The following is a 19,916-nucleotide window of genomic DNA, read 5'->3' as shown; positions in this document are numbered from 1 at the left end:
TGCACCGGGAAAACTCTGCATTTCACCTCGCCCAAACCCTGAAACATTCAGTCATGTAGTGACAGTTGGGCCTTATCCTCTGATATTTAGAGTAGTGTGGATATTTTTAAGCAGGTCATCCACCTCTAGGGATAATTTATACCGGGATGTTGAAGCAGAAGCCTCCTTTACTTCCTCTGCCTCCTCCTCTGAAGCAGAGGACCTACTATGTTCCTCCTCCGAGTCACTGCCCCCCCTGGATGCAGATGCTGGGGAGTGAGAACAGGGCGCTGAGCCACTACCTGCAGCTGGGCGTCTGTCTAAATAAGACCGGAAAGATTCAAAAGGTATCTGACAATTCTTTCCTGAAAGAACTTAGTAGCTCTCCCTGCTGAGACACAGGGGTATTGAAAGCTGCTTCTTTGACCAAGTCGCTTATGCAGGACCTGCATAACACCTTAGTCCAAGAATCTTAGTATGTTTTTACATGATGGGCACCTCCTCTTGCTGGGAGGGGACACATGTTTGGTCTTCTTTCGCTTTCTGAAATATACCAAGGAAAAAACCCCAAAACCTGAGTTACAATACACACAATAGAAAAAAAAAAAAAAAAAAAAAAAAAAAAAAAAAAAAGCTGCAAAAATAGAACAAATTAACAATTTTCACATTCTATTTGCTCTTCAGCCAGTGAATCCCCCCCACAGACTCACTAAACTATTGAAAAGCATTATTCCTAAATAGCATCATAGGAAAACAGTGCTGCAGGCTTCCCAAGGAAGGGAGGAAACGACACGGCTCAAACAGTAATGACAGAGACCACTGCCCCTGCTTACCTGAGCCTGGCTGACAATTGTGGCTCCTGCTCCTGCCACCGCCGATTGATCCTCCTCCATCGTTCAGCAAAGATCAATGGTGTCTGGGCGCTTTTATCAGTTTAAATTCCACGCCAGTCCCGGAAGTGATGTCAGCCGAAGAGACCCCCCCCTCTACCTGCGTTTCAGCGGCCGGAACCGGAAGCCGTGTCGCACCGTCGGAAGTCCTGCCCCCGGCCGTAATGACGCGCTCGTCATCCGGACCCGGAAGGCTTGAGCCTGAACGAACGGCGCGAGATATGAATCTCGGCCGTGTCCCAGACCCAGCCGCCGGTCTAGAAGAGGGGGGAACCTCCACGGCCTAACCCCCCTGGGTATGAAGGAGAGGACACCGGAGCGACCCCTGCACGTGAAGGGAGGAAGCTGGGCCAGGTCTGTCCAAACAGCAAACAACGGTATACCTCCAACTCTACCCACCTGGAGAGCGCAGCACCCCTTGGTTCCCTGCAGCGCTTCCACCATGGCCGGAGGAAACACTACAACTGAGGCCATGGTGGAAGTGTCCGGTCTTTAAAGTGATCTGCAGTGTTTCCTGGGAAAGTGGGTGGAGCTGTGCCCTCTCCAGGTGCTGTCCTGAAAGACGAAGGGAGAAAATAAGTGGGTACTCTTACCAGTATAGTTGGACACGTCATAAAGGCTTGCAATCACGATCTAATGCCGTGTGGGAGCAGTGGTTAGATGGATCCTTACAGAAGGTCCTTGATTCTGTATCCACAAGCTCCAAGGAATAAATACTCCAAGATGGCTGTATCTGGGACCAGTTCACTTGTCCTCCAATGCTCAGGTTGAGATTAAATAAAAATATAAAATAAAAAAGGCAACAGAGGGGCTCCAAATTGTGCAGGTCAAAATAACACTCAGATTTATTGCGTCAAATAAAATGACACCAAAAAAATATCCATAAAAAGTGATCACGAACAATGGTAAAATAGTAAAAGCAATGTGGGGTACAAGAAAGCTGCCTGATGCATATTTCAACTCTAGAGGTGTTCAACAGGGGCTTAATGTATCCCCTCACATTGCTATTCAATAAATAAACTACTAGGTCTCTGATCTGCCCATAATAAGGGGGTGGGGCAAGAAATCAACAGCTGAATCTGCTCTCCTAGCCTCAAATTGACTTGGGCTATGTGGAGAACACTAATCCAATATACCACAGATGTAGATAAAATACTATAAACTAACCAAACAAGTTGGCCACCAATGAAAAGAGAAAGCAAACGAGATAAATATCACTCGTTTAGCTGTAGTCATTACTGTACTCACGTTGGGCATCCTCACTAGATTATCACCCTATAATAAGGGTAGCAAGATCCATAGTTTCAGGGGAGGGCTGGGCCAGGGGGCAGGGATGCAATTGCCCCCTGGGCTGCTCTGATATGCGGTGGCAAAGGCTGCTGTGTTGTCAGCTCAAAACCGCAACATGCACAGTTCTTGAGCTGGCCGAGTCCAGTACTGTGAGCCAGCGATGTCTTCATGTCAGGGCTTACAGTCTGTGTTACACAGCCCCGCCCAGCCCCTCCCTACTCCACACCATTGGCTGGCAGAGGCTGGACCTGCTCTCTGCTCAATCTGAGCAGTTGGCTGGAATCCAGTGAGGCTCCTGGGAGGCTGGGACCATCCAAGTAAGTGAGCTGCTCCTCTCCTCCTCTCTGCAGCCAAAGAGTTTTTTTCTAGCAGCCTGTGCTAGTACCTTGCCCTCCTAGGGCTAGGTGGTATGAGGAGGGCTCTCACTGACATGCTGCAGTGCTGGTGTACCAGCAGTCATCCTGCATGTTGCCCCTGGGACAGAGGATGCACATTTTTACTGCATGTTCTGAAAGTGCACAAAACGTCCTGCATGTTTGCTGCACATTCAGAACATGCAGCAACAATGAGTAACCTAAAAGAAGTCTGAGGGGGTGTGACACCCACCAGTACACCCGCACTGCAGCCAAACTGCAGCACACCAGTGTGAGCCTAAATGCTTGTATTCACTTGCAGCAGCCACTGCCACTCATCTGAAAAGTGATCCATGCTCAGGCCACTTTTCAGAGGCATTTGACAGGCAGTGAATAGTTGATATCACATTTCATCCCTGCCTGCTTTAACCCCCCTGAATGCCAATCCCTGCAGGTAATGACACAGTTCACTTTGAACTCCACCTTATTTCCATTACTCTCTGTAGGTATTAGATGTGGTCTTAGCTTTTTTTGTTTGCACATCTAATACCAAAGGGTACTTTCACACTGGGGCGGTAGTGGTACAGCACTGCTCGTTTTAGTGGCGCTTTATCATTGTTTTAGTGGTGCTAGCGGGGCACTTTTAACCCCCACTAGCGGCCAAAGACAGTGTTTTGAAATGATGGCCCTTTTTATAGGCTGGGCACCTCTCCCAAACCACCCCAATAATGCTGCTTGTTGAACTTTTCAGAATGTCCTTCAAGCGCACCACCCCAGTGGGAAACCTGGGGTGGCATAAGAAGCGCTTTACAGGTGCTATTTTTTAGCACTAAAATGCCTGTACAGCGCCGTCAGTGTTAAAGGACCCTAAAGAGAGTTCTGGAAATTAGGTGTAGAAATTCACTTTGAACTCCACCTTAAGTGGAGCCCCCTTTTCAGAAGATTTGAGGATATTATTAAACCCAGAGACTGGTGGACTTAGGCCACAATAGACAGATTGAAATGTCTACTGAACCGGCAGAATTTCAATCTCTGTGCAGACTGGTTGTACAGAATTTTACTGCAACTGACAGTACAACCAGCGTGTCTATGTTTTTAGTGATCAGTGCTGGCTGCTATAGCTGCCAGCAGTGATCACTGTATTCTGATGGCTTGGAAACTTTCACCTCAGAGCACACACGGCTCTTACGGAAGCTTGGTAATTCAAGTTCTGGGCTTCCCTAACATTACAGCCCTGTGGGGCTGTGACCAAGTCTGGGATATGACATTACTTGCCTCATATCCCTGCCACTCGTAAACCTGCTCCACTGCAGCACCAGGCTCACAATGCCCTTAATCTGGCCTGTGCTCCGGCATGCGCCTGCATATGCATTTCTTACTATCCGCAATTGAGACAGGAGGAACCTGCACCCTGGTGAATCTGGTGTTCATGCCGGGGAGACAGCAGGACTTGTGTGTTTAGCCTGCTGCTCTCACTGTGACTCTCAGCTACTCTGCTTGCTTGGCTTGCCCAGTGGTGTGGCGCTTACTCACCAGAGAAGCTCCGGACTCCACAGGTAGTGCTTAGTGTGGTGGCAGTAACAGCACAGTCTTTAGTCTTCATCTTCCTGCAGCCTCATTGGTCTGTGTACTGGGTGTGGGGAAGGGGCCAGCTCTTTTTCTCAGTCTCTCTGGGGGCAATCATGCAGTCTTTCTGAGAGACTGCTCCACTTCACAGTGCCTGCACAGAGACTGACTGCTCTCTGTGGAGGCAGTGTGGAGCGGGGTCTCTCTCTCTGTGGAGGCAGTGTGGAGCGGGGTCTCTCTCTCTGTGGAGGCAGTGTGGAGCGGGGTCTCTCTCTCTGTGGAGGCAGTGTGGAGCGGGGTCTCTCTCTCTGTGGAGGCAGTGTGGAGCGGGGTCTCTCTCTCTGTGGAGGCAGTGTGGAGCGGGGTCTCTCTCTCTGTGGAGGCAGTGTGGAGCGGGGTCTCTCTCTCTGTGGAGGCAGTGTGGAGCGGGGTCTCTCTCTCTGTGGAGGCAGTGTGGAGCGGGGTCTCTCTCTCTGTGGAGGCAGTGTGGAGCGGGGTCTCTCTCTCTGTGGAGGCAGTGTGGAGCGGGGTCTCTCTCTCTGTGGAGGCAGTGTGGAGCGGGGTCTCTCTCTGTACAGGGAATGTGGTGTAGATGGGTGGTGAGCTGATTCAGTGGTTCAATGGGCCACTTGACTGGACTTGCCCCCCAGGCCTAAGGCTGCCAGCCCTCCCCTGCCCATGTCTGTTTTTCATATTGGTTGCTCTGAAAAATGCCACATTTGCATTTGTTGGTGTCCTTTGTTGGCTATATGACCTTGCCTTACCCAAGTCACGGGATGGATTAGCAGTGATCCGGGGATTGATGTACATCTGCCATATGGGTATGCTACTTGTGGCATATCATTTTACCCACCTGTTGTCTATATAGTTATTAGGTTAATTTTATTAAATGAGTTTGACAGTTCCCCGATGAGGTTTTGCCCTTTCAGGTGACCCCATATGTTACTGTCTTTCTGGGTGATGGAGCCATGGATGCTCAGCGTGCCGTGGGGATGTCGGCTCGTATGACTGGTGCAGGTGTGGTCACATGACCCAGTGATGTCATGAGTACATGTGACTATACAAGGAAGTGGACACCTGTTTGGGATATTGCCATGCTAGGACCTACGTCTTCCACATCTCATGACCTATCCAGCGTTAGACACTTGTACCAATAGTGATCCTGCTGGTGATGGAATGATTCGGTAAGGGTGACCCCAGAACTTCAATTGCAGCGATGTCTGACTCCAGGTATAAGGAGCACAGATAAGCACCATATTTTTCTGCAAATGATGCAGTGTCTAGTTTACATATGTTAAACTATGCAGGGGAGGGCTGGCAGCCTTAGGCCTGGGGGGCAAGTCCAGTCAAGTGGCCCATTGAACCACTGAATCAGCTCACCACCCATCTACACCACACTGCCTCCACAGAGAGAGACCCCGCTCCACACTGCCTCCACAGAGAGCAGTCACTTTCTGTGCAGGTACTGTGAAGCAGTCAGTCTCTGTACAGGCAGTGTGAAGTGGAGCAGTCTCTCAGAAAGACTGCATGATTGCCCCCAGAGAGACTGAGAAAAAGAGCTGGCCCCTTCCCCACACCCAGTACACAGACCAATGAGGCTGCAGGAAGATGAAGACTAAAGACTGTGCTGTTACTGCCACCACACTAAGCACTACCTGTGGAGTCCGGAGCTTCTCTGGTGAGTAAGCGCCACACCACTGGGCAAGCCAAGCAAGCAGAGTAGCTGAGAGTCACAGTGCGAGCAGCAGGCTAAACACGCAAGTCCTGCTGTCTCCCTGGCATGAACACCAGATTCACCAGGGTGCAGGTTCCTCCTGTCTCAATTGCGGATAGTAAGAAATGCACATGCAGGCGCATGCTGGAGCACAGGCCAAATTAAGGGCATTGTGAGCCTGGTGCTGCAGGTTTACGAGTGGCAGGGATATGAGGTAAGTAATGTCATATCCCAGCTCTTGCCCAGACTTGGTCACAGCCGCACAGGGCTGTAATGTTACGGAAGCCCAGAACTTGAATTACCAAGCTTCCGTAAGAGCCTGGTGTGCTCTGAGGTGAAAGTTTCCAAGCCATCAGAATACAGTGATCACTGCTGGCAGCTATAGCAGCCAGCACTGATCGCTAAAAACATAAAGACACGCTGGTTGTACTGTCAGTTGCAGTAAAATTCTGTACAACCAGTCTGCACAGAGATTGAAATTCTGCCGGTTCAGTAGACATTTCAATCTGTCTATTGTGGCCTAAGTCCACCAGTCTCTGGGTTTAATAATATCCTCAAATCTTCTGAAAAGGGGGCTCCACTTAAGGTGGAGTTCAAAGTGAATTTCTACACCTGAATTTCCAGAACTCTCTTTAGGGTCCTTTAACACTGACGGCGCTGTACAGGCATTTTAGTGCTAAAAAATAGCACCTGTAAAGCGCTTCTTATGCCACCCCAGGTTTCCCACTGGGGTGGTGCGCTTGAAGGACATTCTGAAAAGTCCAACAAGCAGCATTATTGGGGTGGTTTGGGAGAGGTGCCCAGCCTATTGAAATGAATGCAACACGGCCCTTTTTAAACACTGTCTTTGGCCGCTAGTGGGGGTTAAAAGTGCCCCGCTAGCACCACTAACAATGATAAAGCGCCACTAAAACGAGCAGCGCTGTACCACTACCGCCCCAGTGTGAAAGTACCCTTTGGTATTAGATGTGCAAACAAAAAAGGTAAGACCACATCTAATACCTATAGAGAGTAATGGAAATAAGGTGGAGTTCAAAGTGAACTGTGTCATTACCTGCAGGGATGAAATGTGATATCAACTATTCACTGCCTGTCAAATGCCTCTGAAAAGTGACCTGAGCATGGATCACTTTTCAGATGAGTGGCAGTGGCTGCTGCAAGTGAATACAAGCATTTAGGCTCACACTGGTGTGCTGCAGTTTGGCTGCAGTGCGGGTGTACTGGTGGGTGTCACACCCCCTCAGACTTCTTTTAGGTTACTCATTGTTGCTGCATGTTCTGAAAGTGCACCAAACATGCAGGACGTTTTGTGCACTTTCAGAACATGCAGTAAAAATGTGCATCCTCTATGTCCCAGGGGCAACATACAGGATGACTGCCAGTACACCAGCACTGCAGCATGTCAGTGAGAGCCCTCCTCATACCACCTAGCCCTAGGAGGGCAAGGTACTGGCACAGGCTGCTAGAAAAAAAAACTTTGGCTGCAGAGAGGAGGAGAGAGGAGCAGCTCACTTACTTGGATGGTCCCAGCCTCCCAGGAGCCTCACTGGATTCCAGCCAACTGCTCAGATTGAGCAGAGAGCAGGTCCAGCCTCTGCCAGCCAATGGTGTGGAGTAGGGAGGGGCTGGGTGGGGCTGTGTAACAGACTGTAAGCCCTAACATGAAGACATCGCTGGCTCACAGTACTGGACTCGGCCAGCTCAAGAACTGTGCATGTTACGGTTTTGAGCTGACAACACAGCAGCCTTTGCCACCGCATATCAGAACAGCCCAGGGGGCAATTGCATCCCTGCCCCAGCCCTCCCCTGGACATGGGCACCTTTAACTGTTTAGTTTTTCTGATGTACTGCAAACCAAGGTACTAGATGCCAGACAAAAGGCCAAGGAATACACATACATAGTCACCAACAATAATTCAAATGTTGTGCACTTCTGATTAGCAACACTGCCCAGTCATACTGTAACCAACAGAAATGTCACTAGCAGAAAAATCCAGTGCAGTGCATTTGATTAGCAACATTGTACAGTCATAAAAAACAGAATTGCCACTAGCAAAGACTCAAATGCCATTTCTGAAATTCTGATTAGTAACAGTGTATAATCATAGCCAACAGAAATGTTGCTGACAATTCAATGCTGTACATTTCTGATTAGCAAATTTGGACAGCTATACAACCAACAGAAACATCAACAAAAACTCAAATTTAGGACTGTGCAAGATTGCTATTCAGAAACGCACAAACAGAAGTGTCACTGACAAATCATCTAAGCATGCAAGGTCTTTAATGAGCACAGACCCAGAGATCAATTAAGCCAGTCTCAGGAGAAGATTACGACAATCTTAGCCTGGAGGCAGACACCTGTAGGGCTTCTCACTGAACCCAGGCTAGTTTATGTAGATCTAGCACAGAGGTTTGCACCAGTAAGTTAAGGGTTGCAGGATAGCAATTCATGCTTCTCATACAGCACACAGGTGGGCTGTAGCCCAAGCCACAAGAGGTCTTGATTAACTCTTGCACCCAGATATAGCAGCAGTGTAAAGAGGAAATGGGTTGGAACTTGTTGAGATGGTCCCAAGGGTGCCCCCCCCCCCCCCCCCCCCCGACTACCCTATGGGGGGGGGGGGGGGGAATTAGGAGGTAGGCTTTTAGGAGCCAAAAAAAAAAAAAAAAAAAAAAAAAAACTCCAAATGCACCATTGTGGGGCTACCTGCTAGATTCATAGCAGCTGGCTTTAGATTACCTGGTGTGCATTTGCTGACCAGGGGAAACCTGTCATTGTTCCTGCAAACCACCTCACAACCTTCCCATTAACGGTTTAGGAATGTTTAGTGGCAGGAACAGCCTGTAAGACTAACAGATCACACCTCTTCACTAGATTCACCCATATTGATGTACTATATTAGGACTTATAGTGGTAGGCTGGTAAGCTAGGTTTGCAATAATCAGTGTCTAGCTGAAGCTCCTGGGCTATCCAGACACAAGGGAAAGGATAGTGGCACCCAGGATTGAGGGAGGCAATCCTATAGCAAACACCCTAAAAACCACCTGGCTGTTAAGGATTCTGCTGCCAATCTCCCAAGGCAAAAGGGAAGTAATCATTTTGGTTTCCCCTGTCCCCCCCCCCCCCCCCCCCCAGGGCTTGCTTTTCCAACCTCAAGCCACACTGGAGGAGCAAAGCAGCCAAAATCACAGCCTTCCAAGTTGTTGTCCCATCTGGAGAGCTGCAAAGATAGGCTGGGTGACACCACACACCAGGAAGGGGGGAAAAGCCAGGGCCAAACAAGGCTGGTACCACTTGTGGGGCTAGTACAGCAAGCCGACCCTGGCCGCCACCTGTCTGTCTCTCCATGCTGCTCCTAATGCAACCATGTACCAGAGCGAGGCCTGGAGTGCAGTACTCCTTGCAAGAGGATTCCTGGCATTGAGAGAGTGGCTGGCGGCTGCATTTCATGCACATACAGCGATGGCACGCACTCCGTGGCCAGAGCGCTGGTGCAAAACTTGGGGCGGCCTGTGAGAAGGAGAAGCCTGCAGGTTAGTTCAGCCCTCCCTGGCTTCCCTAAAACCCGTCTCAGAGGACCATCAGACCCTCCCTGGTCATTCGGTCTTTAAACAAACCTGCTGCTGTGTTCAGGAGAAACAATACTGAGGATCAAGGGGGAAGTGTGGGGCCTTATAACAAAGCTGTCAAGTGATTGTGTTTCCTGTAGGGAGGAGCCCTCATCTCAGATGTGCCATCCTAGAAGGTGATAGGAGAAGTGCATGGTAGAGGGGTGGGTTTGTACATCCAAGCACTTCTCCCTTGGAACTCTGGGGGGAACAAAACCAAAACCACACACCCACCTGATGCAGATCAATGCAAGACATACAAATTTCATGCAAGTGGGTCAGAACACCTACCAAGTGGCGTTAAGACTTTTTCAGAGTCAGTTTCACCATTCACGTTGTACTGTCCATGGCGAACAAGGAAGATATGACGCCTGGCCTTTGCATTATATTTTTTTAGTTGGTTTTGCAAGTCAACATCATTTCCTTTCAGGTCATTTAGGTTGATCAGAGAAAATGGTTCACGTCTACAAAAAGGGAAACAAGTTAGTGTCAGTTTATTCAGAACAAGCAGCTGTCTCCCCCCCTCCCAAAAAATAAAGTAAAGTCAGCAGCTAAAGAGACTGTAGCTGCTGACTTAAAGTGGTTGTATAGTCAATTTTGGGACTTTTTACCTACAGGAAAGCCTATAAGGCTTACCTGTAGGAAAAAAAAAAAAATTCTACTAAACTGTATAGGTTTAGAAAATATTCCCCTCGCAATGCGCAGCTGGCTGCAGCGGCGCATGCGCACAGGGGATTCCCAGCTGAAAGTACGGCAGATGCCAGACCCTGCCGGAAAGAAATCTCCTGCACGCATGCGCAGGAGTGACGATATCGCGGCCCCAGCCACTCACAGCGCCAGAGCCGCGATACCCGGAAGAAACATGTCAGCTCCCTTGGCGTGGATCGGGGCAGATGGCGGGGCCTCGTTCTAAGGCAAGCATTTCATAATGAGCTAGTATGCGGTGCATACTAGCTCATTATGCCTTTTCCTTTGCAGTTGGGAAAAAAAAAAAAAAAAAAAAACACTCAGTGGGTATACAACCGCTTTAATTAGGACACCTACTTTCCAGGGATCCAGCTATGTTGGCACCTGAGCTGGTTGCAGAATCAGCCCCAGACGTCTGCATCTTAGGCAAGGAAAACCAGCAGTGAAGCCTCACAGCCAGTTACCTGCTGCGCTTTGTGAACAGTGCTGCAGTCTTCTGGATCACATGTCCCAGAAGGCTGTGGAAAGGGGGGGGGGGGGGGGGGGGGTTGAAGGAATCTCACCAGTTATAGCTGCAAAGGGTGGGAAAACTCAAAACTGACCCCTACGGACCAAGAGTTCATGTGCGTGTAAAGGCAGACACTGTTAATTTTGGCAGCAAATTTCAATTTAGTCTGGACTAAAATAGCATCAATTGTGTCTATGAAAAGGTTTTAGTGCAAGCCATTTGTTACTATAGTGTACATGTTAGAACTGAAGCATTGTTTTATAAGACAATTAAAGGGAATGCCATTTCATACAATGGCTGCACAGAGGGAGAACCAATCTTTAATGGACCACTTTAATCACTTCCAGACAGCCGATATAGGTCCTCACTTTGAGGACATATTATAGGAGCAACTAGCTGCCATAATCCCAATATCACTGTGTTCAGACAGCACAAGATGAAAGTGGTCTCTGCGGCGGATTTGCCACAGAGCAATCAGATCCATCCTGTGGCTGTGCATGGAGATGAGTGAGGGGAAGATCCCACCCATCTCCATGATACTGCCTGGCCGAAGCGACAGCAAAACATCACTTCTGCCCATAGCTCTTAAAGGGCCTTTTTGTGTAAATATTAGATCCTGTCATGCTTCCCCCCCCCCCCCCATTACAAGGGATGTTTACATTCCTTGTAATAGGAATAAAAGCGACATCTAAACCACTTAAGCACCCAACCATTTTTTGCAGGCCAAAGATCAGAGCACTTTTTGCGATTGTGCACTGTGCCGCTTTAACTGACAGTTACACGGTCATGCAACTTGGCTCCCAAACAAAAATCGATGTCCCCTTCCCCCCCACAAAGCTTTTTGGTGGCATTTGATCGCCCCTGTGGTTTTTATTTTTTGTACTATAAACGGAAAAAAAAAAAAAAAAAAAAAAAAAAAAAAAAAAAAAAACACACACACCACACACACACACACATTTCAGGGTTTAAGTTTGACCTCATCTAGTTTGGTAAATCTAAAGGAAAACAGTACAAGACCATTGTATAATGTATGGTCAGCCTTACCAGCATGGCTATCATTTCAAATATGCAGTTTAGATTAAAGCACACAATGTAAGTGTGAACCAAGTTTACTGAACAGACAAGTCTACTTTGCCCACTATAGCAAGGTTTCATAATAAGTGGTTTGTAAATGGTTTACACACAGCCATATTCTATATTAAAGAGGAAGTAAACCCTGATGGGTTTACTTCCTTTTTCATTCCCTGCAAAGGTAAAGCATAATGGACTACTATGCATTACATAGTAGTCCATTATGTGTTACTTTCCTGACACAGGAGCCAGCAAAGTCACCGCTGTCCCCTGTAGTCCAGCGCATCCATCTTCTCGGTGGGTCTCACCGCTGTCATTCAGCAAAGCCGCGTGACATCACTCCCGCAAATGCACACGGGAACCCCCACACGCACACAGGAGCTGCCACACACGCTCAGTGCGCCTGCGCACCGTAGACAGCAGTGCCCGTCTTTCGGCAAATATCTCCTAAACTGTAGGTAAGCCTTAATCTAGGCTTACCTGTAGGTCAAAGTGTGTTGTAAGGGTTTATAACCACTTTAATAGCAGCAAATATACTAATCTACAGTTAGCAGAGAAAACAGAACTCTATGTGAAAAGCTCACCGGTCCCAGTTGGGGTCCCAGCTCCTGGTGAAGGGTGGTGGCCATGACACAGCACTTACACTCAAGTCATCCCCATTGTGCTTCAAAACTGCTGCAGCAAAAAGTGCTGCTCCACCAGCCACAGCAACCCTGCGTAGAAACATCATAACCACTCAACAAACCCACCTACACTGAGAGATGTCTGTCTGCAGGCCTTATATAGTAAGGTACTGCGGGCGGAGTCTGTCTGCAGGTGTTAGATGGTGAGGGGAAGAGACTTTGGAAGGGCCAATTATCAATATCTAAGGCTGCCTTAAAGTTAAAGGGAAATTTAACTAAAAGATGGGTGTGAGGGAGCCAGGCACTGTTTACATTTTTACATTGAAGCCTGCATAACATTGCATCTAAAATTTGTGATTTACATGTGCAATGCATGTTTTACCTTCAGCCTCAGGTCTGTATGGAGATATGGACCTTCAGTGTGGCTGGGGGAAGTAAACAACGGACTACAAGTGTTGTCATGTCACTGTACTTGTGCTTTAGGCTGACTTCACACTGAGGTGGTTTTCAGGTGTTTTAACGCTAGAAATAGCATCTAAATAACGCCTGAAAACCACCTCCCGTTCATTTCAGTGTGACTGTTCACACTGGGAGGTGTGCTTAGGGGACGTTAGGAAAAGTCCTACAAGCAGCATCTTTGATGTATACAGAGCTCCTAAAATGCACTGCCCATTGAAATTAATGGGTAGCACTTCCAAATCGCCCGAAGAGCGCTTCAGAAGTGCCACAACATAGGCAATATATACCCCTTCTGTGGTCGCTAGCGGGGTGAAAAGCACTGCTAAAGCGTCCCAAAAACAAGCAGTGCTTTAGTGCTAACGCGGCCGTGGCTCATTGTAAAAGGGGTCTTATTGAGATCTGTGATTTCCTATATTTTGTTGGAAAGTGGGACTTGTAGTCTTGACAATTTTTGGATCTCTGAATGGATGGCACAGCTATATGGGTGGAGCCAAGCACAGCCATGCTAAGTTAAATAAAAGGAGGATGCTAAAGGGAGAAGTATCTCATCATTTAGTTAAAGAGGAAGTAAACCCTGATGAGTTTACTTCCTCTTTTATTCCCTGCAAAGGTAAAGCATAATGGACTACTATGCATTGCATAGTAGTCCATTATGTGTCACTTACCTGACACAGGAGCCAGCGAAGTCACCGCTGTCCCCTGTAGACCGGCGCATCCATCTTCTCGGGGGGTCTCGCTGCTCCGCCGCTGTCATTCGGCGAAGCTGCAATGATGTCACTCCCGCGCATGCGCACGGGAGCCGCAACTCGCGGCATATCGCCGTTGACCGTGGCGCGCTCAGTGCGCCTGTACGCCGCAGGCACACAGCGGTGCCTGTCTTTCGGCAAATATCTCCTAAACCGTGTAGGTTCAGGAGATATTTCTTGGACATACAGGTAAGCCTTAATCTAGGCTTACCTGTAGGTCAAAGTTGGTTGTAATCAGGGGCGGACTGACAACTCATGGGGCCCCCGGGCAATAGAAGATTATGGGGCCCCCAGGCTTACAGGTGGCTGCCATGCCAGGAGTAAGTAACATACAAAACAACAAGTACAGTCAGGATGAACGCCACGCTCACATCAGCCCTACCTTACACCATAGTCCTAACATTCTCCCTATATATCACAGTCCACAGAGTCCTAACTTATGGCAGAGCCCCCCCAGTGTGTCACCTTCTATCAGTGTCCCCTTACACACACCTTTGCACCTTAATTTAAAGGCCTTTAAATTTGAAAAGAAAATCCACTGTTCCATCTCTGAACTGTGCAAGTGAGTCTTAGCCCTTGTACACACGGTCGGAGATTCCGACAACCAAATCTGTCAGATTTTGTCCATCGGATCTTGTCCGAAACTGTTGCATACACACGGTCGGACAAATTTGTCAAAAAAATCTGATCTTTCAAAACGTGATGACGTAATTTCGTTACGATGGGACTACGTTCAGGCTAGTAGCCAATAGCTTTGATGTAGGAATTTGATCTGAGCATGCGTGGCACTTTGTCCGATAGGAATTCTCTACACATGATCGGAGTATGTCCTATTGGACCAGTTTGTCGGAAAATATTTCCAGCAAGTTGGAAAATTTGGTCCGACGGATATTCCGATGGAAACAGTCCAATGCATACCACACACAGTCGGATTATCCGACAACGCGGTCCGATAGGACACATTCCGACAGATTCTCCGACCGTGTGTACAAGGGCTAAGAGCTAGCGAAATAGTGATCTGCCGTGGTTGGCCTCAGATCTGGCAGTGGGGCGTGTGAATAAAAGCCATACTTGATGTGCAGTGGCGGCTGGTGAAGTTTTTGGATGGGGGGGAGCCAGACCCCGCCCATCATGACCCCGCCCACCATTTTGGCCCCTCCCACTTCTCATAAAACACGCCCCTTATGTAATCGGAAAAAAAAATTGACGTGGGTTCCCCCTCCCAGAGCATACCAGGCCCTTAGGTCTGGTATGGATTCCAAGGGGAACCCCCTACGCCGAAAAAACGGCGTGGGGGTCCCCCCCAGATCCACACCAGACCCTTATCCGAGCACGCTACCCGGCCGGCCAGGAAAGGGGGTGGGGACGAGCGGGCGGCCCCCCCCCTCCTGAGCTGTACCAGGCCGCGTGCCCTCAACATGGGGCTGTGCCTTGGGGGAGGGGGGGCGTGCGGCCCCCCCACCCCAAAGCACCTTGTCCCCATGTTGATGAGGACAAGGGCCTCTTCCCGACAACCCTGGCCGTTGGTTGTCGGGGTCTGCGGGCGGGGGGCTTATCGGAATCCGGGAGCCCCCTTTAATAAGGGGGCCCCGGATACCGGCCCCCCACCCTATGTGAATGAGTATGGGGTACAATGTACCCCTACCCATTCACCTGTGAAAAAAAGTACAAAAAAAAACCACAACACAGGGTTAAAATATTTTATTGCACAGCTCCGGGGGTCTTCCGTCTTCGGGGGTCTTCTCGCCGGACTCCTCCGCTATCTTCTTGTAGCTCTTTTGCTAGCGGAGGAGTCCGGCTTTCTTCCTCGCCGCCGGCCTCTTCTCCCGACTTCGGGGGTCTTGTCCCCCTCTTCGGTTCTTCTGCCGGGCCACCGTGCCTTCTTATAGCTCTTTTAGAGGCGGTGGCCCGGTCTTCTGCTGCCGCCACCGCCCGTTCTTCTTCTTCTTCTTCTCCTTCTTCTTCTCCAGGAGATGTTGCCTCGACGATCTCCCTGGCCGGAATGCCAGGGACGCGCTGCGCTGCTACTTATATAGGGACAATGGGGCGGTGTCACATGGGTTGATGTCACATGGGTTGGTCACATGGGTTGATGTCACAGTCGCCATGCTCTCGGAGGGGGAACCCACGTCAAATTTTTTTTCAGAAATTTGGCGTGGAGTTCCCCCTTCAGAGCTCATTCTCTGATTGGCCACGGCAAAAGTCGCCTGGCCTGGGGAAACCTTTCTGGCTGTGAAAGCTTTTTGCATTCATTCAGCTAAATGCACGAACATTCTCCACAAAGTCGAGGCTAGAAAGCCTTTATGCGGTGACTCACCTCTCACTGTCTGGCAGCTCCACTCGGGCTAAGGAACGGAGCTGCCTACGTCACTTCCGGGTTTCGTGAAGCAGCCGAAAGCCGGAAGTGACTGCCTGTCTAAGATTGACAATGCTCCCGCCCGTAGAATCACAGTGATTTTACGGGCGGAAGCTAGTCGGCGTTCTGCAGTGCGCCGCAAGGCTGGTTTCTAACCCGCAAATGAAGCGCCATGGATGCAATCTTGTGATTGCATCGACGTGGCAGTTCTCATAGTGCACTGTGACCGGCGCCACAGTACACTATGTTAAATTGTTAAATGACATTTTTTTTTTTTTTAATGTCTTAAAGGGCCCGTTTTTTTTTTTTTTTAGTTTTTTTTTAACTTTTTTTATTTTTTTATTTTTTTATTTTTTTTATTTTTTTTACACCTAGGGAGAGGGGGGGCGGCGCCCGGGCACCCCCTATGGGCGGGCCGCCACTGTTGATGTGTGCCAAATCACGGCACGCACCCAGACCTGCCCTGCTGCCTGATCCGAGGCCGGGCTCAGCAGTTCACCATTCAGCTGCCTCCGAATGGCTGTGGATTTTTCAGGGGCATAGGATTGTTAGATCGACTTCTGTTTGGTGGCAGTAGGCACAAATGAAACATACAGTATACATACACACACACACACACACACACACATTATACATATATACACATATACACCAGTGGTGGCTGGTGCTCAAAATTTATGAGGGGGGGGGGGGGCACAAACAAACTGAAAAACACAAAAAAAAAAAACCATCAATTGCAGCCACTGTGCCCATCAAATGCAGCCACTGTGCCCCATCAAATGCTGCCAGCGTGCCCATCAATTGCCTCTACTGTGCCCCATCAAATGCTGCCAGTGTGCCAATCAATTGCTGCTACTGTGCACTGAATTGCTGCTAATGTGCATCGCCCCGTACTTACCTGTCTCGGAGCAGGTCAGCGGCGGTGTCCTGCACGCCCCTCGATGTCTTCTTCCATCCTCTGTCAGGCATCCAATCACAGTGCCTGACGCTCCAGCCAATCAGGTGACAGGTAACAGACCCGAGCACCTGATTGGCTGAGAGGCGGTTCAGTGTTAGCAAAGTGAATTCCTTTGCTTTTCTAACACACACACACACACACAGCTGAGTGAACAGTGAACGCCCAGCATGACGCCTGCTGTTCACCTTTGTGGGTGCCTATTAGAGCCTAAGGCTCTAATCAGGTGCTTCGCAAAAACACACCCGCCACTGTAATTCAGGTGCCCGAAAAGGAGACGAAAAGGAGCCCCTTATGGACGCACCGCCACTGATAGACACACAGTATACACATAGACACACAGACACACTCCATAAACACACACACACACACATATATATATTTTAGGGCTGGGGGAAAAAAAAAAATCGATTTAAATCTTGAATCGAGCTGAGAGGTCAAATCAATTAAAAATGTAAGAAAGCATCGTGGACTAAGCCAAAGCCGTAGCCTCGCCTAAAAACTCCTGCCCGCAGCTCCTCAGGACCGGTGCAGTGTCCATAAAAAAAAAAAAAAAAAAAAAAACACACACAACACCTTGATTCAAACCGTGTTTTTTTTTTTTTATTATCGCAGATATTTTTTTTTTTAGAAAAATCGCCCAGCTCTAATAATAATATTAAAAAAATAAATATATATTTATATATATAAATATATTGCCCTTTGAAAAAGTCATGTGATCGTGACGCAACGCGTCAGGGAAGGAGCTGTGGTGTTGCACTTGTCACTTCCGGTCGCGGCCGAGACCGGAAGTTCGGATTGTAATACAGTTACTTGCTGATTTCTACTTAAATGTAAGTTGCTACTTTCGTTATTAAAACATCATATTTACATACTACACATGAGAGCCCCCCTGTCCTTTTGTTCCACACTGTATGTATCGCACACCTTAACGAGTGAGATGTGAAGAACCTGGGAAAGAAAGATACAGGTGGATACTAGCCGCTGGACGAATGTGGATGGATTAGCTTTGGCTTTTAAATTGTGTTTCTATACCAAGTAATTGAGGTGAGAGGCTGGGGGAAACTGGTGGTGCACTGGCTTGGCACTGAATTCAGTCACTGGATTAGCACACACTTTGGAAGTCACCTTTGTGCATGGACTTTGTTTTTTGTTCACGAAGCATTTGCATGAACTGGAATTAATGAGCATTAATTATTTATCAATATATTTTTTGATGTTTGAATTTTTTTGCACATTTTCTTCTCAGTAATGTTTTTGGATTTTATATATTTTGGCATGAATATGTTATGCAAGCACATATAATATTGTAGTAATTATTTTATTTGTATTTTTTGTATCGCACATTTTGCACTTTGTGAGGTGATTCACACTGGTTGCACTTTAAATTTTTTAGATAAGTATTTATTTCATTTAGTTGTTTTTCGTGGTTAGCGCCGCAATTTATTCACTTTTATTGTATCACTATTAGTGCCGAGATCACTATTTTTGTAGGCTGCTTTCACACACTTATAGTATTTCATTTTTTATCTTACACATTGATTAGCAAGGTGAAGCGCACTAGTACCCTTCATTTATATATATATATATATATATATATATATATATATATATATATATATATATACACATATACACACACACCACACCCATATATGTACACACACAATATATATATATATATATATATATATATATATATATATATATATATATAGACACCAGCACTTTTCACCCAACAAATCAGCCTAAAAAACACACTGCTGCCACCATCTCCAGGCATGCTGGGACTTGTAGTGCCCCAGCAGCTCACAGACACTTTAGGTGGTAATGCAGGAGAGGAGGGGACTGTGCCTGTGTACTGGTGGGCAGGTAATGAGTAGGCAGGGTAGCAGAGATTGGGGGAGGAAGTTCCTTCCTCCAGAAGCATGGCACTTCTCACATAGAAAATCGATCTAACAGCTTCAGAGCCCTGCTAGAGGAAAAACACATCCACCCTCCCTCCTGCCCACTAGGTTAAGCCACTGACACTCAGTTCATCTCAGCAAGCTTACCTTCCAGCAGGTTGCAGCCCATCCCACACTGCAGGTTGTGTCCCCTCCTCCAGCTGTTGGCAGTCTCCTGCTCTGAAATCAAATGAGCCGCGGAGAGGAAGGGGGCGTGTACACTGTTTCCATTGGCTGAGGAGGCAGTACAGAGGCGGGGCATCTATAGCTTCCTTTTTTTTTTACAGCAAAATTATGTCGGCATGGGACATTTCAGGGACAGATGTAAAAAAACACAGATTTTTACATACTGTCCCTGCATTTACCGAGGCTGGCCAGTCTGATGGGGCCCCCTAGTGGCATGGGGCCCTCGGTCCGTGACCGAGTGCCAGAATGGTCAGTCCGCCCCTGGTTGTAATGGTTTACAACCACTTTGAGGGTTTGGGAATGTTTTATGGAACACCCTTATGGTGACACTAATCTGTGGTTTAAAAAATTATATTCAAGTATGTTTTCGTAAAAGAGAAGTAAGGGTTTCTTTTTTTTTTTTTTTTTTTTTAGATTTATACTTACCTCAGTGGATGCAGCATAGATCTGATGCTGCATCTGTCCGCCGGCACCTCTGTACTGAAAACCAAGTGATCGAGCATCGCCGAGCGCCCGGTTTTCAGAGCTCCATGAGCAGAGAGATGCAGACTGTCAGTCACAGCTAGGGATGAGCTCAGGCGTGTTCACATGGTCCACGTGCAGAGCCCGCTAGCAAGTCGACTCAACGCTGAGCTAATCACAGGCAGTGAGACATTGCCCGATCTCTGCAGCCGTGCATTGGGGCAATGTCTGACTGCCTGTGATTAGCGCAGCGCTACGCCAACTTCCTGGCGGGCTCTGCATGTGGACCAGACGAACACACCTGAGCTCATCCTTAATCACAGCACTCTGCTCATCTCCCTCCACACTCACTGGAGTGCTGAGCTGTGGAGGGGCGAGCAGTCATCTCAGGCTCTCAGCGACTCCCTGAAAGGCTGAGACAGGTATCAGTCCAGGCACCTGGCGGATCCAGACTCCCATTGTCGGGGTGATGCGGTGCCTGGACTGACATTGGTGACACTGGACATTGGGACT

General features: G+C 48.2%; 1 protein-coding gene across 1 annotated transcript in view; it reads right to left on the bottom strand.

Moving 5' to 3' along the window:
- LOC143939977 (serine/threonine-protein phosphatase PGAM5, mitochondrial-like) overlaps window positions 1-12,409 on the bottom strand; it is a 41,142-nt gene extending 28,733 nt beyond the window's left edge. The window contains exons 1-2 of the mRNA XM_077461064.1: window positions 12,255-12,409; window positions 9,696-9,868 (exon numbers count right to left, since the gene is read on the bottom strand). Coding sequence (XP_077317190.1) covers window positions 9,696-9,868; window positions 12,255-12,400 — 319 coding nt within the window. The 5' untranslated portion in view covers window positions 12,401-12,409. The remainder of the gene's footprint in view (window positions 1-9,695; window positions 9,869-12,254) is intronic.
- Between the last annotated feature and the right edge of the window lie 7,507 nt (window positions 12,410-19,916).

Source organism: Lithobates pipiens, unplaced genomic scaffold (assembly GCF_037356315.1).
Source record: "Lithobates pipiens isolate NorthernLeopardFrog02 unplaced genomic scaffold, aLitPip1_a1.2 Scaffold_3, whole genome shotgun sequence".
NCBI lineage: Eukaryota > Metazoa > Chordata > Amphibia > Anura > Ranidae > Lithobates > Lithobates pipiens.
Note: the sequence above shows the minus strand (reverse complement) of the source record. Positions and strands in the feature narration are given on the sequence as shown.